Below are 24,798 nucleotides of genomic sequence, written 5' to 3' on the forward strand. Positions count from 1 at the left end.
ATGCATCATAGGTGCTGTAAATCAAAAGCAACAGGATCTTTTATAATTACCCGAAAGGACCTTAGAATCTGTTCCAGGAATGAAAGGACTGAAATGAGTGTTGATTTCTTAGGCATGAGTCAGATAGATTGATGGTGTTCCACCTGTGTGCTTTCATTGCCTTTTTAAAAGATGAAATGATAAGGAAATCACTTTGTTGAACTAGATTTCTGAAAGTCTGGCTTTTTGTAAAATTTAGAAATTTGGGGAGATATCTAATAAAATTATATTTTCATCAGAATGTAGATATAAATGTCAAACTTTATTTCTTACAGCATGAGCTGGAGAATATTGAACCTACTCAAGGCCTTTCAATAGAAGCCTCTGTGACATTCTTGCAGAGGTTAATCAGCCTTGTGGATGTGCTTATATTTGCAAGTTCTCTTGGCTTTACTGAAATTGAAGCTGAAAAAAATATGTCTTCTGGAGGAATTTTGCGGCAGTGTCTCCGACTGGGTGAGCTGTTAAAACACGTTGGTTAGGAATTTATTTAAAAAATTTTCAGTAATCCAGACATATTAAATTGAAAATTATCTTTCTCTTGTTTGTGGAAAAATGTGTGGTAGGCAATTTGTCATATGCTGCTTTTAACCTCCAAAGAGTACAGGACTATGTGTGTACTAAGCTATAGTAGTAGTTGTGAAGTTGGATAGAGGAAGGATGGACATGTTTTGAAAAATCTACTAAGTTGATTCTGATCAGCATTACCCCTCTTCTCCCAATCTATTTTTGCTCTAAAGTAATGCTTCTCAAATTTTAAGATGATTCATACACATGAACCACCAGAGGATCTTATTAAAATGCAGACTAGATTATATGAGTCTTGGATGAGGCTTAAAATTCTTTCTAATAAATCCCAGGTCATGTTGATACTGCTTCTTTTACAAACATACTTGAGTAGCAGGGTTCTAGACTAGCATCTTTCAAGTACAGCCTTTATCCAAAAGAACTATGGTAATTTGTTAAAGCAGTTATGAAATTATTAAATCTCTATTCTTCTCCTGGAGGCAATTCTTCCTTAGGTAAAAGTTAAAATACATGAAAAGAATTTTTAGTGTTATCTGGGCTTCCTTAGGTGAAGCAAAAAAAAACCTTTTTCCTATGCAGAAGGTTTCCTGTATCTAGTTGTAAATATTGAGACTTTGTTAATGATTTGCTTATTAAGTGGAGAGAAGTAGGTGGAGAGAGGGGGACCAAGAAATGGAAGCAGAACCATTAGGAACCATGGCCATGTGCAGACAGATAAATAAACCACCTAGGAAAATGTAACATCAGTGGAAAATCTAATGAAATATTTTCCCATTTTTAGCAAAAATATCTGTTATATAAACTGAGATGTACTTAGACTTTTTTGGTACCACGATGATTTTTACTTAAAATGACATTCAAAGTACTCTTAAATTTAGGATGCTCTAAAAATCTTGGTATAGCAATTTTTAGAAAGTTTGAAAGTTTTAATTAAAAGAGATCTAAATGGTGAGCATAAGAAACAAAAGCTATCGTTTATTGATACTGTCATTTGTCATTACTTTTGATTTTTACGAGTCAGCATTTTCTTCCTTTTATTCATGAGGAAATTTGAGATCAGAGAGATTAGGAAACGTTGAAAATCCAAAAGCTGTAATGAAGTTGATGAAGTTGGAATTTGAATATAGTTCGTTTAATTAGTGTTTCTGCTTTTTCTCTTATGGTATACTTCCTTAAACTTTCTGTTAGCGATATCATTAAAATATTTAGACTCCATTGCTTTTGTATATGCCATTTTTTAAACCTTCCCACTTTCCTAAAAAGAACACTTTTCTAGAATTAAAAGTACAATGCTACACTAGAAATGCTATATGTACTCAAGAAGTGTTAGATTCAGAAGCTAGGGAAATACGCTATCTCCCTCATTTTCACAGCAGTAGAAGAAAATAAAGAGATAATTCAATCTAGGCAACACCATCTCTTCTTATATATGAAATGAGACTCAGAAAGTGACTTGTCCAAGATCACTTAATTGATTATGGTAAGCTTGGTAAACAGTCCGAATGTTTTGATCTCTGGTCTCCTGAGAAAGTAGGATGGCAACAATAAGAGTAACCTTTACTACTGAGGCTGATTGACACTAGGAAATCCAGTGTGGTTTTTAACTTTATAGTGGAGACCCAAACTCGATTTTATACAACCTGTGGCAAAAGTAGGATGAAAGGTATTTTCCTGGGCCCGATTCCAAATTTGACAGAGTTGTAGTCCACATTCTCCCTCCCTCACTTTGTCCCTTCCTTCCTGTTTTCCAACTCTTGTTGCTCTCTTTTGGCTCCGTTCTGAATGCTTTGCTTTCTCAATTCTGTGTGTGCTGGCCCCATGATAGTCTGGTGTACTTAAGTCCCCACTTAAGTTTGCTCTTTTGTTCCTCATTTGCCCTCCCGCTCTTGTTCAGTTCAGATACCTTGAGTGTTACTGATTTGATTGGGAATTGAGATGATTACATGATATCAAGCAATGCATAGTTAATTGTGCATTACCTGATTTGTCATTTAAGATTCAAAATTAATTTCTAAATAACCCAAGTAACTGCCTGATTGGTGAGACATTTACAGAGGTGATTTTGGATATATTAATCACAATCTCTTTTCTGTCTCCCACCTTTTAAAGAGTTTGAATGAAAGTCAGTAAAAGGTAGACCATATAAATATTCCCTACAAATGCTATATCCTCTATCAGCCTCTATTAATATCATGCTGTAATGATAAATTGTAAGGAAAACACACAAGTTTCCAGTTTATTTTACTTTAATGAAAGTAATAGAAAGTTTATTATCCTAGTCTAATTCATGGCAATGTGATTTGCTTTCTATTTTGTTTACCTTTCTTTCAATTCTTTTCTTCTCCCTCTTTTCCAGAATAAAAGATAGTTCCAATTAGCATAGGTGAGATCTAAGAAACAGTAGCCTATTTATTAAGATTCCTGAATGTTTCTCTTTTAGCAGTGGGCCCTATCAGAGTAGCTAACAAGGTCAGAAAACTATCAGTAGGTGATGAAACCCAGGGACCTTTTAGAATTTGCTGAAGGTAACGTGTTTCAAATAAAATCTTATGTAAATCCTATTGTGGAGGTGATTTTTATCAGTTCCATAATCTTAAATATAATTTTCTCTTCTTGCCCAATCATTTCCTTAAAATAAATTACAGTGTGTGCCGTGGCAGTAAGGAATTGCTTAGAGTGTCAACAGCATTTACAACTGAAAACTAAAGGAGATACAGCAAAAGGCCAGAAAACAATGCACGGCCTGATTCCCATGGGGAAATCTGCAGCAAAGGTAAGCTTACAGAACAATTAATTAAATAAAAAAACATACTCTTACTTTATGATTAAGATCTTAAATTTATTTATACATTTCAATACAAAGTTAAATGAATCTGACAGAGGTCTTAAAATAGTTGTTTTAGTCTGTGGATATAACGTTCAAATATTTCTGTTTAAATATACAGTAAAGATTTGCTTATACTTAATCTTGTCTGCTTTTCCAAATGTTTACTTTTCTTGTGTCTGTGATACCTTTTCCTTGAAATATGTCAATCTGTATTTCATGTACTTGGTGAGTTAGCATGCAGTTTGTTTTTCCTTCATGATTCCCTGCTCAACCCCCCACCTCTATCCTAGCACCCCCAAAAAAAGAAGAGAGAGAGAAGTAGGAAAAATAAACTGGGAGAAACAAGCTGGAGTCTACTTTTTCTGGTTCTTGGAATACTGTGTTTACTTTTTTTTATATATTTGTGTTATATGTGTGTGTGTGTATATATATATATATATATATATATATGTATGTTTTTTGTCTTAAATAGAGTCCAGTGGACATTGTAACTGGTGGTATATCTCCAGTAAGAGATTTCGACAGGCTCCTACAAGACATGGATATTAATCGGCTTAGGGCAGTTGTCTTCAGAGACATAGTAAGTTACAGTATTTCTTTCAGATACTCAGATACTTTCAGATACTTAACTAGTGTATATTTCCTCCTAGGCCCAAAGTAGTGAGAGTGAAAACTCTTTGTGATATAAAATAGCTGAGTGGAGATAAGAAGACCTAGAAACCAGTTCTCTTGACAATGGTTTTAGAATCTTAGAATATCGGCAAGTATTGGTTATACAAATGGAGCTAATATATCAGCGTAATAATACTAATAAGAATAACACATTATTACATAGTAAGTACCGTAAGTGCTTCATATGTATTGAAGTCCGACAACTTTTTGAGTTGTGTATTTTTGTAGTTCTCGTTTTATAAATGAGGAATCTGAGGCACAGAGAGCTTGAGTAACTTGTTCAAGCTAATGGAGCTCATAAATGACAGGATTCAAACCCAGCAGTCTTAACTCCAGAGTCTGTGCTCTGAAAGTGATGAAATGTTCAAGTTCTGAATGTCCTGTTATTTTACTGAATATTGGATATTTTTCCTCCAAGGAATATAAATATGATATAAAGGTTCATGATGAAATGTTGTGTGTGGTGTTTTAAATCTTTTAAAGATGAAAAACAGTTTTGTTTTAGCCGATTCTGATATTAATATGGGTGAGTTTCATGTAGAAATTGTAAAGTCATATAAGAAAGTACAAAGATGAGAATAAAAATCATTTGTAATCCTATTCATCAGGATTTGGAGTATTATCATTAGTTAATATTTATTAAAGACTTCGTGTTAAGTACTAGATGCTCTATATTACATCGAAGTTTTTTATAAACTTTATAACTTCAATTTTTAATTTCACCTCTTCTTTCTCTAGTATTTCAGTCCTCTCTTGAGTTCTTCACTAAGTTCTATACATGTATACAATTTGTTAATAGTATAGTTAATAGTTATTAGATATAGTGTTGTTTTTTTTTTTGAGAAAGATTAGCCCTGAGCTAACTACTGCCAAACCTCCTCTTTTTGCTAAGGAAGACTGGCCCTGAGCTAACATCCATGCCCATCTTCCTCTACTTTATACATGGGACGCCTACTGCAGCATGGCTTTTGCCAAGCGGTGCCATGTCTGCACCCAGGATCCGAACCGGCGACCCCGGGCCACTGAGAAGCGGAACGTGTGAACTTAGCTACCGTGCCACCGGGGTGGCCCCTAGATATAATTAATAGTTATTGAATACTTAACTGTGTATTAAGCAGAGAACTGGATGCTTTGTATGTATTATCTTATTTAATTCTCACAGTAATCCTTTGAGAAAGATAGCAGTATTGGGTTAAATAATCTGCTTAAGATCACACATGTAATAAGAGGTGGAAGTGGGTTTAAGGACCTGGGGAGTCTGATTCTTGAAACTTTGATCTTAACCATTAGGCTGTACTGCCTCCCTAGATCTCAGTTTTTTGCTTTTTGTTGGCTGTTATTATTCCTGGGGCCGGCCTGGTGGCGCAGCGGTTAAGTACACATGTTCTGCTTCAGTGGCCCGGGGTTCACTGGTTTGGATCCCGGGTGTGGACATGGCACCGTTTGGCACGCTGTGCTGTGGTAGGCGTCTCACATATAACATAAAGCAAGATGGGCATGGATGTTAGCTCAGGGCCAGTCTTCCTCAGCGAAAAGAGGAGGATTGGCAGCAGTTAGCTCAGGGCTAATCTTCCTCAAAAATAAATAAATAAATAAATAAATAAATAAGAAACCATCAGTTTTTGTTTTTTCGGAACCCACTGACTGTGGTTCATTTTGGGACCAAGTGTTACTGCTTCCTTCTCTCCCCATTCTCTTTTCTTGAGCAGGTGTTGAGTCTGTTCCCCTATAACTTTGTACTTCCTAGAATGATTTTTAAAAATCTAGAATAGATGATATAATTCTTTTGCTTTAAAAGTTCTCTCATGAGTTCCCATACCACTTAAAATGAAAGCAAAACTCCTCACCCTGGCTCCATATGATTTGGCTCTTTGGAACTTTCTAACAAGTTATTCAATCGTGATATTTGGGCAGAAAATCTTAATATCTCCTATGTCTATCATGTCATTTCTGAAAGTAACAAATAATTTTAATTTTTTGTAGTAATAAAAGTTATATATTCACCTTAGGAGATTTCTAGAAAAGAGAAAAGACACTATATTACGCCAAACTACATCCCAGAACCTTTTCTAGCATAAGCAAACTTTAATGAAAAAAGAAATGACATAAGATTGGGGATATAAAAAAATTATTACTGTGAGGTTAAGGCCTAAGGTTTTTTATCACTCTAATCTGAGTTCAGATTTGCTTTTTCACTTGCTACATGCCCTTAGGTAAAAATTACTTCTCTAGGCCTCATCTTGTTCAAATGGGTTAATGGATGTATATGAAGTATATAGCACAGTGCCTGATTCACAGTAAGTATTCAGTACATGACAACTACAATTGAAAACAAATTTATTTCAGGAGTAAGGACTTAAACATAGGATCTATGGGATATTTTTTATTTGGGCAGAAATCAGGTGTACACTATAAACTTCATACTGTGGTTAGTAAACTTTGAACACATTAATGGACTAAATAAGGATTTAAATAGGCATGAATAATTTACAAGAGATTAAGAATTTGAGACCAAGTGAGTTATTTGCCTGCCTTTTTACTGTTAATATTGTTAGCAGCAGTTACTATAATAGAAGGCAGAGTTGTATGGGAGAGGAACACAGATGTGTCTAGAGAAAAGGGATGGTTAATAAAAAAGGAAAAACGTACATTTATCTTTTGCATCAAGACTAATAAGGTCTTACACATGTACCTGAAAAGTACCATAGATGCCTGTCAGATTACAAATGCGTTTAATAATTGTATCAAGTGGATATGTTCAGGTAGAGCCCGATATCTCATGTTTTCCCTGAAATTGATTGTGTCCAAAACTTTTAACATTAGTTAATTATTAACTTTTAGTTTCATTAGTACCATTAGTTTCCATTTATTTATCTGATAGGCAACAATGTTCTTTGTTTTCTTTATCCTAAATTTTTCTGCTATTTGAGGTACCTTTAGTTTTCAGGATTGAATGGACAAGTTTGAGTTTTTCCTTTAATTTAATTAAGTTAAAACCTGTTTTGAAAAGTTACCAGAATAGTGATGTGTGCAGGCTCCCTTGGAAGATGAGGAATTTGACTAGATGAAGAGGTCATTGATATACAGATATGTATAGGTGATCTGTAGAACTAGGATGAAGCCTGGACCTCTTCTAGAGGTCACTCTAGTTTGTTCTTTTCATTCTGGTAGACAGCATATTTTCAATACTGGACACTTGGTTGTTTGTAATATTTAAAATACTCTTGAGAATTCCTTTGACATCCTGTTCTCTCTCTCATAACCTTACTTCTCTTGAATGTTTGTTTTTAGGAAAACTTTATTGTAATTTTTTAACATATTTTAATTCTTATGATTAGAAGTAAAAATAGTTAATCATATATAATGATAGTTGCTATTTGATTAATCTTATAAAGTATATTAGGACATATCTCTTCAGATTGAGTTATTTAATTTTAAAAAATGAGTCAACTTCTCTCTTTCCACGTTTCGCCATCATAAAACCTCTCATTTACAGGCATTTTTCTGAGAGTCTTTGCCTAATCTTTCAAGTGAATTTATTATTATTTTCTGCACACTTTGAAAGATTTTTGAACGTTTTGTATTTAAATACTGTCATGTAAAATAAGATGAAAGCATGTTATTTAATAGTGGCATGATCAACTACTTTTATTTTTTCCCCAGGAGGATAGCAAACAAGCTCAGTTTTTAGCCCTGGCAGTTGTATACTTTATCTCTGTTCTTATGGTCTCAAAGTACAGAGATATTTTGGAACCCCAGAATGAAAGGCGTAGCCAGTCATTGAAGGAAACTGGTAGTGAAAGTGGGAATTTATCACTCCCTGGTAAGTTTCCATATTTTATTCCCTGGCATCCAAAGTTCAAGTAAAAAGTCACCTACTTATAATAGTCAAAATATTAATTCTGGAATTTAAATCCATTTATGTATAAAGTGAGCACATACATTTATTTTAATTAATAACTAAATATTTTAATTTAAGTACCATGTAGTTAATTGTAATTGGGAGATGATTTCTGTTCTTTACATGAACTATGTTATTAAAAAGTAAGTGAGAAAATGTTATGTTTTACAAATAAAGTGTTAAACATTTTTGTTTACCTCAGCATTTGTTGTGAAGAGTAACTCATATTTTCTTATAAGAAAGAGATTTGTTAATAAGTCACTGTAATAACTAGAGTTATAGAAGTAACTGCCAGTTATAGGTTTATAGTTACAGAAGCAGCGATTGCAATTATAGAAGTAGCGAGGGGAAATAGAAAATAAGTACATGTAATAAATGAGTTGTATTGTTTTTCGGAAGGTGGTAAGTACTAAGAAAAAAAAATGAACAGGGAAAAATATCGTGAATGACCAGGAGAAATGGGGTGTAGATTTTCATCCGAAGGAAAATGGGGGAATTATTAGCAGGTTTTGAGTACAGGAGGTATAATTGACTTATGTTTTTAAAAATAACATTGAGGATTCTGTGTTGAGAATACCCTAAGGACAAGGAAAACCAATATTTTAGTTGTGTGCTGCTATGCAACACATTACCTTGAAACTTTGTAGCTAAAACCACAGCTATTTTAGTCTTGTTGTCATGATTCTGTGAATTCGATTTGGACAGGGAGTAGTAGGAACGATTCATCACTGCTCCAGATGATGTTTGCTGGAGCTGGAAAGTCTGAGACAGCTTTTCTATGCAAGTGTCTGATGCTTTAGCTCGGATGATTCCGGGAGCTGGGGCTGCCTGACTGCAATGGCTCAGCTGGGGTTGTATGTCTGGGGCCTTGATACTTGTTTTCAGCTGAGTTCCTTGGTTTTTCTCCATTAGTTTGGAGATCCTCTGTCTCTTCATATGGTCTCTCTGCATGTTCTCTCGAGCAAGGTAGCCAGATTGCTTACAGAGATGTTCAGGGATTCTGAGAATGCAGAAGCTGCCAGACTATCTTACAGCTTGGGCACAGAGCTGACTCAGTGCTACTTCTGCCTCATTCTATTGATTTAAGTAAGTCAGCCCCGGTCTAGATTGAAGGACTTCTCGAGGGGGTGAGTACAGGAGGCATGGGCCAATAGGATCATTAATCTAACAGTCTAACACAACCAGTTAGGAGGATATTGTAATAATCCAGGAAAGAGGTGATTTTGGGATGGACTAGGGTGGTAGCTGTAGAGCTAGTGAGCAGTAGTCAGATTCTGGATATAATTCGGTGGTACAGAAAACGGGATTTTAAAATATTAGGTGTGAATATGTGAAAGATGAAAGGTAGTCAAGAATGATTATAACATGCAGTTGGATAGACTGAAGGTGAAACATTTTCTGGGCGAGATAAGAAATGCAGTTTTCAACATGTTGAGTTTGAGATGGCTTTTAGACATAGAAGAGAAGATATAGAATAGGCAGTTATATATAATAATCTGAAATTTTTTTTGATGTAGTAGTATTTAAAACTTTGAGAGTGAATGAGACTCCTAAGGGAATAAATGTTGATAGAGAAGATGAAAGGACTAAGAACTGAGTTTTAAATCCCTGCAACTTAAGAAATCAGGGAGAAAAAGTAGCAAAGGAAATTAAGAAAGAACAACCAGTCAGGTAGTAGTTGAAAAACCAGAAGAGCGTGGTGTCCTGTAACCCAAATGAAGAAACTCTTATCAAGTTGGAGGGAATAATCAGTTGCTGCTGCTGTGTCAGTTGCTGTTAGGACTGAGAACTGACCGTTGGATTTAGCAAGACAGATTTTGGTGACCATTGGATTTAGCAGGATGGAACATTTTTGTTGGAATGGAGTGAACACCTGAATGGAGAGACTGAATGTCAAACAGACAGAAAAGGTGATGCTCTTTGTTGAGCTAGATTTTAAGGATCATTGAATTATTCATGCATATAGGAAGGGTAACACATTTTCTAGCAGTAGACACCATGTTTGAGGTAGAGGTCTTGGGATTACTTTCCAAAGAATTGGAAACGTATAAAAAAACAGAAGCCCAGAACATTGTTTCATGTTCAGCAGATTGCAAGTAATTTGGTGTTGTGAAGTATCATGTGTGAGAGCATGAGTAGCAGGAGATAAAGTTGTAAATGAGTAGTCATCTGGCATGTATTTATTGACCACTTACTACTGCCCAGGCATTCTTATAGGTGCTGGAGATGAAGTGTTAAACAAGATAAATTTCTTGCCATGATGAAGTTTACATTCTAGTAGATTTAATATTGAAGAGCCCTTTATTTTATCCTAAGGCTTTTGGACTTTTTTTTTGTAGGCCAATGGCTTTCAACCTTGTGTTGCTACCCATTGGTATGTCATGTTCAGTTTGGAGGGTTTTCTCAGGTATTTTGCTGTTATTACTTAATATTTTTGTTATTATTTTATTATACCATCATTTGATTATGGGTGCATTTACTCAGTACATTTTATAGATACGTAATTTATTTTTTTCTTTTAGAACATGCCATATACTTCATAATTTAAAACAGTAGATGGCTGTTAGGACTGAATGTACCCTTTTAAAATTGGTTCTAAATTTTTTTATTTGTACTTTTCTTCTGTTTCTGGGTAAGATGTAGAAAATGCACCTCCAGCATCAGTGGAAGAATCTGAAAGCACATCATCTACTCGAAGGAGGGACTCAGGCATTGGGGAAGAAACAGCGACTGGTTTAGGAAGCAATGTAGATGTTGCTCCTCCTGGAGCACCTCCAAGTGTCAGTGCAGGCCCAGATGCCATCAGTGAGGTGCTGTGCACTCTTTCTTTAGAAGTCAATAAATCTCAGGAAACCAAAAATGATAGAGGAAATGAGTTGGACAACAAGGCTGCACCATCAGTTCCAGTTTCAAAAAATGTCAACGTGAAGGACATTCTCCGAAGCTTGGTTAACATACCTGCAGATGGTGTCACAGTAGATCCTGCCCTTCTGCCACCAACCTGCCTTGGAGCTCTTGGTGATCTATCTGTTGAGCAATCTGTGCAGTTCAGATCTTTTGACAGGTACGGTAAATAGTCTTTTGTTTAGGTATGCTTATGTTTATAAATTATAAAGTTTTGAAGGATAAATAGGGATTTAATTTAACTGTGCTGAATTTTGTAGTTTCAACATTAAAAAGGGATGTTTTGATCTGGTTTATAAAAGTTACAAGGATATTTTTATTGTATGGTTTGTAAACCATTTCAAAGTTTTATTTATCAACATACCAATACGATGATTTAAAAATAATTTTAATTTTGCGTTGGCAAGTTGTACGTTAAATAAATTTTTTTGTTTGTTAGAACTTAGAAATCACCTATACTTACAAATGGCTACTTTTCACTCCCTTGCTGTCAGTATGATGCCAGCCTTTTTAATGAAAGTGGCAATCTGTGGATTCCAACACACTTAGGAATTAAACAAGATGTTCAGAGCTTTGACAGCTTGAGAGAGCCGAGTATAGATTCCTGACTTTGTTGGTTCTGCTGCCCTAAGAAACCTTTTGCCAATTTTGCTTGAAAATTTTCTGTACATATTAAATTTTCTGAAATTCTACCTGTAAGACATGTATATTTTATAGTTATCAAACATATTAGTTTTTTAAAAATCAGTATATGTATTTTTAAAATAATTTTTGCTTTATAGTTTCTAAATTTGTTCTCATTATTATAAAGGCTTTACTGACATGTATCACATGGAAGCATTTATTTATATTTCTTCCTAAAAACTGTAGATGTTAATTTATTTGCATCTGTAGCGTTGACTATTTGGATAATATTTGGTTACAAGACATGCTAAATCTAAACTGCCTCCATGCAATTAGTCAGTTGTTCTAACACCATTTATTAAAGTTACCATCTTATTCCTCTTGCTATCTTTTTTATTTTATTTGATTTTTGTAGAGGTCAAAATAGTTTATAACATTGTGAAATTTCAGTTGTACATTATTATTTGTTAGTCACCATATAAATGTGTCCCTTTGCCCCTCATGCCCACCCCCCAACCTCCTTTCTCTCTGGTAACCACTAATCTGTTCTCTTTGTCCATATGTTAGTTTATCTTTCACAGAGGAGTAAAATCATACGGTGTTTGTCTTTGTCTGGCTTATTTCACTTAGCATAATACCCTCAAGGTCCATCCCATGTTGTTGCAAATGGGATGATTTGGTCTTTTTTATGGCTGAGTAGTATTCCATTGTGTGTGTGTGTGTGTGTGTGTATGTATGCATGTGTGTATGTATATGTGTATGTATATATGCCATCACCAGTCTTCTTTATCCATTCATCAGTCTATGGGCACTTGGATTGCTTCCATGTCTTGGCTCTTGTGAATAATGCTGCAATGAACATAGGGGTGCACAGGTCTCTTTGAATTGTTGATTTCAAGTTCTTTGGGTAAATACTCAGTAGTGGGATAGTGGGTCGTATGGTAGTTCTATTTTTAATTATTGTGAAATCTCCATACTCTTTTCCATAGTGGCTGTACCAGTTTGCATGCCCACGAGCAGTGTATGAGGGTTCCCTTTTCTCCACACCCTCTCCAACATTTGTTGTTTTTTGTCTTAGTGATTATAGCCATTCTAACAGGTGTAAGGTGATATCTCAGTGTGGTTTTAATTTGCATTGCTCTGATGATTAGTGATGCTGAACATCTTTTCATGTGCCTGTTGGCCATCTGTGTATCTTCTTTGGAAGAATGTCTGTTCAGATCCTCTGCCCATTTTTTGATCAGGTTTTTTGCTTTTCTGTTGTTAGCTTTTTGAGTTCTTTATATATTTTGGAGATTAATATCTTGTCAGATATATGATTTGCAAATATTTTCTCCCAGTTGGTAGATTGTCCTTTCATTTTGTTCCTGGTTTCCTTTGCTTTGCAGATGATCTTTAGTCTGATGAAGTCCCATTTGTCTATTTTTTCTTTTGTTTCTCTTGCCAAAGTAGATATGGTATTTGAAAAGATCCTTTTAAGACCGATGTCAAATAATGTACTTCCTATATTTTCTTCTAGGAGTTTTATGGTTTCATGTCTTACCTTCAAATCTTTAATCCATTTTGAGTTAGTTTTTGTGTATGACAAAAGATAATGGTCTACTTTCATTCTTTTGCATGTGGCTGTCTGGTTTTCCCAGCACCATTTATTGAAGAGACTTTCCTTTCTCCATTATATATTCTTAATTCCTTTGTTGAAGATTAGCTGTCTGTAGATGTTTGGTTTTATTTCTGGGCTTTTGGTTCTGTTCCATTGATCTGTTTGTTTTTGTAGCAGTACTACGCTGTTTTGATTACTATAGCTTTGTAGTATATTTTGAAGTCATGGATTATGCTGCCTCCAGCTTTGTTCTTTTTTCTCAGGAATATTTTAGCTGTTTGGGATCTTTTGTTGCCCTATATGAAGTTTAGGATTCTTTGTTCTATTTCCATAAAGATTGTCATTGGATTCTGATTGGGATTTCATTGAATCTGTAGATTGCTTTAGGTAGTATGGACATTTTACTAAATTTATTTTTCCAATCCATATGCATGGAATATCTTTCCATTTCTTTATGTCATCATCGATTTCTTTCAATAGTGTCTTATAGTTTTCATTGTATGGGTCTCTCACCTCCTTGGTTAAATCTATTCTTAGATATTTTATTCTTTTTGTTGCAGTTATAAATAGGATTGTATTCTCGAGTTCTCTTTCAGGTAGTTTGTTATTAGAGTGTAGAAATGCAAAAGTTGGTTTTGTACCCTGCAACTTTGCTGTAGTTGTGATTTCTAATAGTTTTCCCATGGATTCTTTATAGTATTCTATATATTAAATCATGTTGTCTGCAAACAGCAAGAGTTTCATTTCTTCCTTGCCAATTTGGATACACTTTCATTTCTTTTTCTTGTCTAATTGCTCTGACCAAAACCTCCAGTACTATGTCGAATAAGAGTGGTGAGAGTGGGCACCCTTGTCTTGTTCTTGTTCTCAGAGGAATGCCTTTCAGTTTTGCCCTGTTGAGTATGATGTTGGCTGTGGGTTTGCCATATATGGCCTTTATTATGTTGAGGTTCTTTCCTTCTATACCCATTTTATTGAGAAGTTTTATCATAAATTGATTTGGATCTTGTCAAATGTTTTCTCTGCATCTGTTGAGATGATCATGTGGTTTTTATCCCTCATTTTTTAATGTGTGTATCACGTAGATTGATTTGTTCATGTTGAACCATCCTGCGTCCCTGGTACAAATCCCATTTTATCATGGTTTATGATCCTTCTTCTTCTTCTTCTTCTTCTTCTTTTTTTTTTTGGTGAGGAAGATTGGCCCTAAGCGAACATCTGTTGCCAATCTCCCTCTTTGTTTTATTTTCTTCCCAAAGCCCCAGTACACAGTTGTATACCCTAGTTGTAAATCATTCTGGTTCTTCCATGTGGGATGCTGCCACAGCATGGCTTGATGAGCAGTATGTAGGTCCATGCCCAGGATCTGAACCACTGAACCTCAGGCTGCCAAAGCAGAGCATGTGGACTTAATCACTCGACCATGGACTGGCTGGCCCTGTATGATCCTTTCAATGTATTGCTGTGTTCAGTTTACCAATATTTTCCTGAGCATTTTGCATCTATGTTCATCAGTGGTATTGGCCTGTTATTTTCCTTCTTTGTGTTGTCCTTATCTAGCTTTGGGATCTGGATCATGTTGGCCTCAGAAAATGTGTTAGGGAGTGTTGCATCTTCAATATTTTGGAATAATTTGAGAAGGATAGGTATTAAATCTTCTTTAAATGTTTGGTAGAATTCTCCAGAGAAGCCATCTGGTCCTGGACTTTTATCTTTTGGGAGGTTTTTGATTACCATTTCAATCTCTTTACTTGTGATTGGTCTATTCAGATTCTGTATTTCTTCTTAATTCAGTTTTGGGAGGTTGTATGAATCTAAGAATTTATCCATTTCTTCTAGATTGTCCAATTTGTTTGCATATAGTTTTTCATAATATTCTCTTATCATCCTTTGTATTTCTGTGGTGTCCATTGTAATTTCTCCTCATTCATTTCTAATTTTGTCTATTTGAGCCTTTTCTTTTTTTCTTACTGAGTTTGGCTAAGGGTTTGTCAATTTTGTTAATCTTCTCAAAGAATCTGTTTTTGGTTTCACTGATCCTTTCTGCTGTATATTTGGTTACAATTTCATTTATTTCTTCTCTAATTTTTATCATTTCCTCCTTCTGGTGACTTTGGGTTTTGTTTGTTCTTCCTTTTCTAATTCTGTTAGGTGTAATTTAAGATTGCTTATTTGAGATTCTTCTTGTTTGTTAAGATGGGTCTGTATTGCCATGAATTTCCCTCTTAGGGCCACTTTTGCTGCATCCCATATAAGCTGGTATGGTGTATTTTCATTTGTCTCCAGATATTTTTTAATTTCTTCTTTAGTTTCTTCAATGATCTCTTGGTTGTTCAGTAGCATGTTGTTTAGTCTCCACATATTTGTCACTTTCCCAGCTTTTTTCTTGCAGTTGATTTCTGGTTTCATAACAGTGTGCTCAGGAAAGATGCTTGCTATGATTTCAATCTTCTTAAATTTATTGAGGCTTATCTTGTTTGCTAGCATAACGTCTATCTTTGAGAATGTTTCCTGTGCACCTGAGAATTTATTCTGCTGTTTTTGGATGGAGTGTTCTATATATATATATCTGTTAAGTCTATGCAGTCTAGTTTTTCATTTAATTATGTTATTTCCTTGTTGGCTTTCTGTCTGGATGATCTATCTGTTGATGTAAGTGGGGTGTTAAGGTCTCGTACTATTATTGTGTTGTTAATATTTCCTTTTAGATTTGTTAATAGTTCATTTATATACTTTGGTGCTCCTGTGTTGGGTGTATATATATTTATAATTGTTATGTCTTCTTGGTGGAGTGTCCCTTTTATCATTATATACTGCCCCTCTTTGTCTCTCCTTACCTGTTTTGTCTTGAAGTGTATTTTGTCTGATATAATTTTGGCAACACCTGGTTTCTTTTGTTTGCCATTAGCTTAGAGTATCATCTTCCATCCCTTCACTCTGAGCCTGTGTTTGTCTTTGAGGCTGAGATGTGTTTCCTTGAGGCAGCATATTTTTGGGTCTTGTTTTTTAATCCATCTAGCCACTGTGTGTCTTTTGATTGGAGAATTCAAACCATTTACAGTTAGAGTCATTATTGGTATATAAGGTGTTAACGCTGCCATTTTATCACTTGTCTTCCAGTTCTATGTTTCACTTGTTTCTCATCCAGTGTACTTCAGACTGCCAATCCAGTTTGGTAGTTCTCTATGATGCTTTTCTCTTTATTTATCATGTGTGTCTCTTTTCTGCTTATTTGTTTAGTGGTTACCATGAGGTTTGTATAAAACATCTCAGAAATGAGATAGTCCATTCTCTGATAGCTTCTTCTTTTCTTAGTCCAAGTAGGTTCCATCCCTTACCTCTCCCCCTTCTAAGTTATTGTTGTCTCAACTTACTCCGTTTTGTTTTGCGAGTCTGTGGTTAAAATGACAAGATTATAGTTATTTTTAATGTTTTCCTTCCCTTTATTTTTAGTGTTATAATTAAGTGTTAGCTAACCTGTTCTGATAGAGAGCTTCAATTTTCTGATTTTGTCTGCCTATTATCTCCTTGCTCAGGGCTTTGTAAACCATTTGTTTTCTTTCTTTTTATTTTGGTGAGGAAGATTGGTCCTGAGCTAACATCTGTTGCCAATCTTCCTCTTTTTGCTTGAGGATTATTGTCCCAGAGCTAACATCCATGCCAGTCCTCCTGTATTTTATATGTGGGATGCTGACACAGGATGGCTAGATGAGTGGTGTGTTGGTTGCACCTGGGATCCGAACCTGTGAATCCCAGGCTGCCAAATTGGAGTGCGTGAACTTAACCACTATGCCACTGGCCCAGCCCCAAACAATTTCTTTCTTTTTTCAAGTATGAGGACTTTTCTTGAGCATTTCTTGGCAGGGGGTGGGGAGTGTCCTGTGGTGATGAACTCCCTCATCCTTTCTTTGTCTGGGAATGTTTTTATTTCTCCATATCATATGTAAAGGATATTTTTGTTGGATAGAGTATTCTTGGCTGAAAGTTTTTGAATATATCTTTCTACTCTCTCCAGCCTGTAAGGTTTCTGCTGAGAACTCCACTGAAAGCCTGATAGGGGGTTCCTTTGAATGTTATTTTCTTCTGCCTTGGTACCCTTAATATTTTTTCTTTGTCATTGGCTTTTGCCAGTTTTACTACTGCCTTGGTGAAGGTCTTTTTACATTGATGAAAATTAGGAGTTCAATTCTACTTGGAATTCCAGCTCCTTTCCCAGGTTTGGGAAGCTCTCAGCTATTATTCCTTTGAACAAGCTTTCTGCTCCTTTTCCCCTCTCTTTACCCTCTTGAATAACTATACTCCTTATGTTGCATTTCCTAATTGAGTTGGATATTTTTCAGAGAATTTCTTCTTTTTAGTCTTAGTTCTTTCTCCTCCTGCATCTGACACATTCCTTTATTTCTGTCCTTCGCATTGCTAATTCTGTCCTCCATCATATCAGCTGTGTTATTCAAGGACTCCAGATTTTTCTTTATCTCACACGTTGTGTTTTTCATCTCCAACATTTCAGATTGGTTTTTCTTTATAGTTTCAATCTCTTATGTGGAGAATTCGCTCTGTTCATTAATTTTTTTTCTTGATTTCATGGAACTGCTTCTCTTAATTTTCTTGTAACTCTTTGAGTTTTTTTAATGATAGCTATTTCAAATTCTCTGTCATTTAGATTGTAAATTTCTGTGCCTCCAGGATGGATTTCTGGGAGCTTGTCATTTTCCTTCTGGTCTGGAGTATTAATATACCTCCTCCTATTATTTGCTGGGGTTGATTTGTATCTTTGCATATTGGTGGTAGCTGGTTATAGATTTGACCTCCCACCACTGCCAGGGTTGGGGGGCGGAGGAGCTTTATATTCTGAGCTTGCTGTTATCTGTGGCATCTGTGCCTGTCCTTTGGAATCTGTGCTGACAGGGCCTGTCTTCGATTGCTCTCTCACAGCTTCTGGTTTACTAATGCATGTGCAGGCACCCAGGTGGAGGTCCCTTGCTCTTGCTGACTGGCTTAGCTGGTGTGCTGGCTGGGGGAATGGGTGCTTTCTTTCACTTGTGTGATCCAGAGCTCGTTCATGCTCTGCCTTCCTGGGTGCTGCCGTGACGAAGACACTCCCACAATAGGTTATCCTCCTCTGTGTGGAGCTTTCCCATGGCCTGGAGGCAATTTGGAGAGCAAAGGCATTCATGTGGAGAGCTCTCCCTCCCCACTCTCCTCTCAGAGCTGCGCACAGTCTCGCACTCTTCATCACTGCCAGGGAAGGAGAGGAGATCCCTTACCTCCTTCCACTTCCTCCCAGTGGGTCCAGCACCTCCACCTTCAGACATTTGGCTGTGTGGGTCTCTCAGACATCTATTGTGTGAATGTCCTCTGTTGTTTTGTGAATGTCCTTTTCATTATACTTTCGAGGGAAGAGTCTAAGGGAACAACTCACTCCGCCATGATGCTGATGTCACTCCCGAAAAATCAATATTTCTATCTGGAAATAAACTCTAACTTATAGAATAGTTACCAGTTAAAAGAACTTTTATTTTTCCTGAGTCCTTTGAAAGGAAGTTGACAGAATACTCCATCCCCTTTGAATATTTTATTGTATGTTTTGTATATAACTACAATACATTCATCAAAATAAGGAAATTAACATTGATGTAATATTACCTTCTAATCTTCAAACAGCTTTCATGTTTCATGAATTGTGTCAATACTATTTATAGTAGAAAGATCCAGTTCAGACTTATGTGTTCTATTTTGTTGTATCTCTTTATTCTCCTTCAGTCTGTTCTTCCAGATTCTCTTCAGTCTGTTCTTTAGTCCTTCCTTGAATGTAATGATCTTAACACTTTAGAAGATGATAGCCCAGCTGTTTTATAGAATGTTCCTCAGTTTACAGTTTTCTACTATTTCCTCAGGATTGGATGCAAGTTAATACATCTTTGGCAGGAATATCACTATTGACACTATTTCTTCTTGTTGCACTCTAACAAGTGGCACATAGTTTTATTTCATTACTGATGTTCTTTCTGATCATTTATCAAAATGGTATTTTTTAGGTTTCTTCACTGTTAAGGTAGTCCTTGTAAAGAGGTACTGTATGAAACTCTTATCATCCTCATTAAATGAATTCAATTCATTCATTATGTGGTCTTATGGTTTGCTATTTTGCTCAATGGGTTATAATCTGTTATTGTTCTTATCATTTATGTTAGTAGTCAAATTGTCTCTTATTTGGCCAGTGGGATTCCTTTCCAGTTGTCTTCTGTTTTGTTTTAACATATCCTCATCATAATTTATCTGTTTGGTGGTTGTTTATTCCTTTGTGTCTCCTGTTTTCTTTATTTCCTCTCATCTCCTAGTTTTCTACTTCAGACTTGCTGTAGATTGGCATATTAGACATTCAAGCAGGTTAAAATATTTATGATAATTAAGGTACTCTGAAACAACACAGGGAATATGAAGTTTTAATGGAGGATCTTTTTGTCATCATCCTGTGTCATCTCGTACCCTCTACCTCTCTTTAAAGGTTAAGTGAATGTCTTGGAGTGATGCGATTGACAGAGTCCAAATTCGAGATAAATACCGTATTGGTGTATCTTTAAAGTGACAGTGTAGTTATTGTGGCTGCTAGATTGAAATTTCTTTTCCTTTTTTTTTTAATAGACTTTATATTATTGGAATTAAAACATTGACTCTAGAAATCAGACAAAACTGAGTTTGAATTCTGGCTTTATCACTTATTAGTGAATTTGAACAAGTCACCTCATCCGCCTTAAGCTCAATTTCCTTATCCTCAAATTGTGTAATATTATACAGCCATTAAAGAGAAGAAAAGCAGAACAATATGTATTGATGTGAAATTGTATTGAACATATATTAATCTATAGCACTTAGCATGAAGAAATCACAATAAATGTCAACTTAGCTATCATATCTGACGAGACATTCAGTCACTGCTACTGTCTGTTGTGTGGATATATAAACACTTAAGTATCTGGAATACAAATACAGATAAAAAGATTATATTCCCAGTATATACATTTGATGCTAACAAATCAAAAAATTTCTAATCTGCTAGAAAGATTGACAAATGACAGGAACAGGTATTTCATATAAGAAGAGAAATACTGTTAATATGCGAATATGTAAGGATGGTTTACATCACTAATAAGGAAATAAATATTAAAATAACAGTGAGATAATTTCCTCTGATTAAATTGGCAGAGATTTAACAAATGATACCTAGTGTTAATGAGGGTATGAAGAAACATTTTTATATTGTTGACAGGGCATAGTGGCACAATTTTTTGAGAGAAAATTGGTGGTATTAATTAAAATTTAAAATATGTAAACTTAATTACACCTCTAGAAGTTTATGCAGAAGATACTTGCAAGAATAAAATGTTTTCTGCAAGAAGAATTTCATAATTAAGCTTATACCTATTGAGTTTTTACCCTGTAAATGTCTGCTTTAAATGCATTTTTTGAATAGATAGATTGGTAGGTGGATAGATAGATACTTTTATTCTTACTTTACAGGTGAAGAAACTGAGGCACAGGACAATTAAGTAATTAGCTTAAGCTCTTATGCTTATAATTGGTCGAGCTAAGATTTGATGGCCCACTGACTGTAGACCCTGTAATTTGGCTGTGCTATGCAAACATAGTTGCCAATTATGAAGGATTAGTTACATGTGTTATTTTTTATACATATAGTAAATACTATGCAGCCATTAAAGAGAGAAAACAGAACACTATGTATTGATGTAAAATTGAAGATATATTATTAAATGAAAAAATAGTGTACAAAATAGTTTGGAATTTATAATCTTTAAAAGAATATATGTTCATATCTTCCTCAAAAAGTATAAGTCAAACTGTTAATAAAAATGGCTATATTTTGGGGGCGGGAAGAGGTGTAAATGTTGCTTTTTATCTCAATTTTTATAATTGTTTAAATTTATATTAATCTTAGATTGACTAATCAGAAATATTTAAGTGAGGATAGATTTTTAAATTTAATATATCTTACTAATACTCAAAGAAATTTGTTTCCTTATAAATGCCTAAATTTATATTTTGGCATTTATTTCTTTTTAAATAGTGTAGAAATTCAATCTATGCCTCAGTGATGCCTTCACTGGGTAGGTTATGAACTCTGGAAACCATGCGTAGTAATACATTTTAAAGGGTTTATTGAAATAGAAAACAGAGGAATTTTGGTGATAGCATTTTTTAGGATTTTTTTGCAACTTACGTATCTGGTATGCATTTTACATACTGTCCGTGGCAAGCAAACGGCTCTGTTCTTTTCCCCTCTCTTTTTCTTAGCCAGAGACACCTTTTGAAAAACTTTCCATGCCGCTGTAGACCAGTGAAATATCTTTGGGAATTTCAAAGCATCCCTCTGATCATGTATTTATCTCTGGAATGCTTTGTCAGAAATCACAACTCTCTTCATATCTTAAGAATTATCAACTCCGAAGCAATAGCTGCAAAGTTTAGAGTAACAGCTACATGAGTAGAACCTTGCTGAAAGGCTGCCAGGTTGTGAGCCTTTGTGGATGGCAAGGTATTTGTGTTCATTCGCATGACAAAATTCTTGCTCTTATCTAATTTGAAGATCCTCTCTGGTGATTAGTGGATGCCAGGGATTTATCTTGATACAGTTCAAGGGCTTGCCTGGGGTTTCAACTGGATCCTTAGGGACTAAAGTGATAGGCTTGAAATGCTCTTTTCTCCTTTAGAAAACTATTTGTATGTTAACCAAAATAGCATTTATGTGAAAGTTTGTGATATTTGAAACTGGTAGGATTCTGAAATGGAACTTCTGAACCTTAGTGATCTGGAAGACAATGTTGCTCTTTGTCTGTTGTTAATAAATAAAAAGAAACTTAAACTTTTTTTAATAAAAAAAAAGCCTCCATAGTTCATGTAAAAAGAAAAAGTCAACACTTTCTGTATGTGGAACCTTAATTACTTCTTTCTCATCTGTAGAATGGAGATAATAGTATGTAGTACTTACCTCACAGATTCTTGTAAATATAAGTAAGATAATTCGTGTATGTCCTTAGCATAGTGCTTCACAAATGGTAACTGTTCATTAAAGTTAGTTTGTACAGAAAAAAACTATAATATGTAAAATTTTATACTTTAGTATTTGTTTTTTAATTGACAGTTTGGAAAAATAGCTTGCATAACTAAAAGACATACTTGTCTTCCAAATTCTTTATCACAAAAAGTTTGAAGTGCTTTTTGTTAAAATTGTGGCAGATATTAAAAAAATCAGAGTTATTTGTTTCTTAAATATTCAGAAGGATTTCAGTTTGTCTCTTGAATAGAAATTTAAGCTATAGCCTGAGAACAATGCCAGAAATATCCCTAACATGTTGCCTGGCATACAGGCTCTCACAGTCGTGCCAAATGCATGTTGCATTTTCTTTGTGTTTTCAAAGGCATTTTATAAAAATGTGAAATGCTTAGTTACTTGCATGATCAGTTTTGAGTAGTGGTGAATTTAAATTTCTAGATTATTTTCAAAACTTTAGAATGCTTTACTAGTTTAGATTTACACTTAGATACATGTGTGATAAATATGATAGCTTAAAGATCGTTTTTGTTGAAGATTTTAGTCTTTTACATGAAAACTTTTGTTAAACAGTTGGTAAAGAGAATAAAAATACCCTGAAATCTGCCTACTGCTTGATGTCCTTTTAATTGGATCATTATGACTTTGAATTTTCTGTTTTTATGTGACCCAGAGCTGAAGTGTTATTATGTTAATTCTTCAGAAATGATTTGAATCACTCAATGAGTTCGGAAATTGGTTGACTTTATTTCTCTGTTCTGTACTAAGTACGTAGCTGGGCTAAAAGTGCAACTTTTTCCATTTGTGAGCAGATGTAATTTGTATTTTAGTAGTAGCACATGCATAATTTTTTTTTTTTTCAAGATTGGCACCTGGGCTAACAACTGTTGCCAATCTTTTTTTTTTTTTTCCTTCTGCTTTATCTCCCCCAACACCCCCCCCCCCCCCCAGTACACAGTTGTATATCTTAGTTGCATGTCCTTCTAGTTGTGGGATGTGGGACGCTGCCTCAGTGTGGCCTGACGAGCGGTGCCATGTCTGTGCCCAGGTTCTGAACCCTGGGCTGCCGCAGTGGAGCGCGCGAACCTAACCACTCGGCCATGGAGCCGGCCCCAGCACATGCATAATTTTATATCTTGGAAATCTTTATTACCATTGCTTGTCGATGATTATAATATAGAATTATGTTTAAATGTTAATATGATTGTGGTGATGGTTGCACAACTTTGTGAACATACTATTTTACACTTTAAAGGAGTGAATTGTATGATATGTGAATTATATCTCAATAAAACTTAAAAAGGTCAATATGAGGAAACAGTTCAAATTAGAGGCTCTTGTTTAGACAAAACTGGAATTGTAGGGCAGTTCTGCCGTTTACTTCACAAATGAGTTTATCTTCCTGAACTTTGCTTTTTTAGTTTTTAAAATGAAAGTAATATGTATGTTAAGATTGCTTTGAGAATTGATGTATAATTCTTGGCGTATTGTCAGTGCTTAATCATAGCAACTATTAATAATTTATAAGTTTATATAATAGGATTGTGTGGGAGCACAAAGAATAGTGCCTTATGGACTTTGACTTGGGGAGTCTGGAGAGGCCTTTGAGCAAGGTTTTGGAAAATGAGAAGGAAGTTTGCTGGCAAGCAGGACTAAGAGGAAGGCATCTTGGCAGAGGAATAGCATATATGAAGGGTTGGACTTGTGAAGTAATATACATGTTCAGGAACCCTAAGAGCATATTTGCAGGAGTGTGTGAAGAATGCTGGGTTAAATGTAAATTCACATAGCATGTCACACTTCAGATGTCCCAGGAATGAGAATATGTGAAAGACCTTGGAGAATATTTACTGAACTGAAATAAAGAATAGGTATTCATGATTAAAAGCATTAATGGCAGTAGTTTAAAGGATTAAAAATGAGGTCAAGTTCTTTTGTTATTTTTGATTAATAGTGCCATCTTGGACAAATAGAAATTGTGCATATCATGGAACATCTGGACTGTAGTAAATTTTTTCTATTACCAGTTTTCCAACATTTTATTATGAAAATGTTCAAACATCTAGAGAAGTTGAAAGAATTGTACAATGAACACCTTATAGACTCATCATTGAGATTCTGCAGTTAGCCTTAAACTCAGTTTACTTCATCATTTAATTCTCCATATATCCATCCCTCTATCAGTCCATCTTATTTTTTCCATGCCTTTCAAAGTAAGGTGTAGATGTCAATTCACTTCACTCTTAAACATTTCAGCATGCAGATGTCTAACTATAGATCAGTAGTTTTTTAAGGTAAAATATACATTCAGTGCAAGGCACAAATCTTAAATGTACCGTTTGTTGAGTTTTGACAAATTTATATACCTGTGTAACCCAAATCCTCAATCATGGTATCATCAGTGTTGAAAGTTCCCTCATGTTCCTAGCCAATCCTCTCACCATCCCGCAGAGGCAATTATTGTTCTCATTTTTTTCTACCATAGATTAGGTTTATCTTTTCTAGAACTCCATGTAAAGTGAGATACAAAGTTTGTGTTTTTCTGTATAAAGCTTCCTTCACTCGACATACCGCTTTTGAGATTCATCCATGTTAGGTTTATCAGTAATTTGTTTCTTTTTGTTGCTAAATAT

At 35.0% G+C, this 24,798-nt stretch overlaps 1 protein-coding gene across 5 annotated transcripts in view; it reads left to right on the plus strand.

Annotated features, from left to right (window-relative positions):
• The window catches only part of LRBA (LPS responsive beige-like anchor protein), a 706,265-nt gene that overhangs the window by 176,892 nt on the left and 504,575 nt on the right, over nucleotides 1-24,798 (plus strand). For all 5 annotated transcript variants that reach the window (XM_070611607.1, XM_070611606.1, XM_070611608.1 and 2 more), the window contains exons 26-30: nucleotides 315-495; nucleotides 3,213-3,340; nucleotides 3,867-3,974; nucleotides 7,730-7,889; nucleotides 10,605-11,031. In XM_070611607.1, the coding sequence (XP_070467708.1) occupies nucleotides 315-495; nucleotides 3,213-3,340; nucleotides 3,867-3,974; nucleotides 7,730-7,889; nucleotides 10,605-11,031 (1,004 nt within the window). The remainder of the gene's footprint in view (nucleotides 1-314; nucleotides 496-3,212; nucleotides 3,341-3,866; nucleotides 3,975-7,729; nucleotides 7,890-10,604; nucleotides 11,032-24,798) is intronic.

Source organism: Equus przewalskii, chromosome 2 (assembly GCF_037783145.1).
Source record: "Equus przewalskii isolate Varuska chromosome 2, EquPr2, whole genome shotgun sequence".
NCBI classification, from domain to species: Eukaryota; Metazoa; Chordata; class Mammalia; order Perissodactyla; family Equidae; genus Equus; species Equus przewalskii.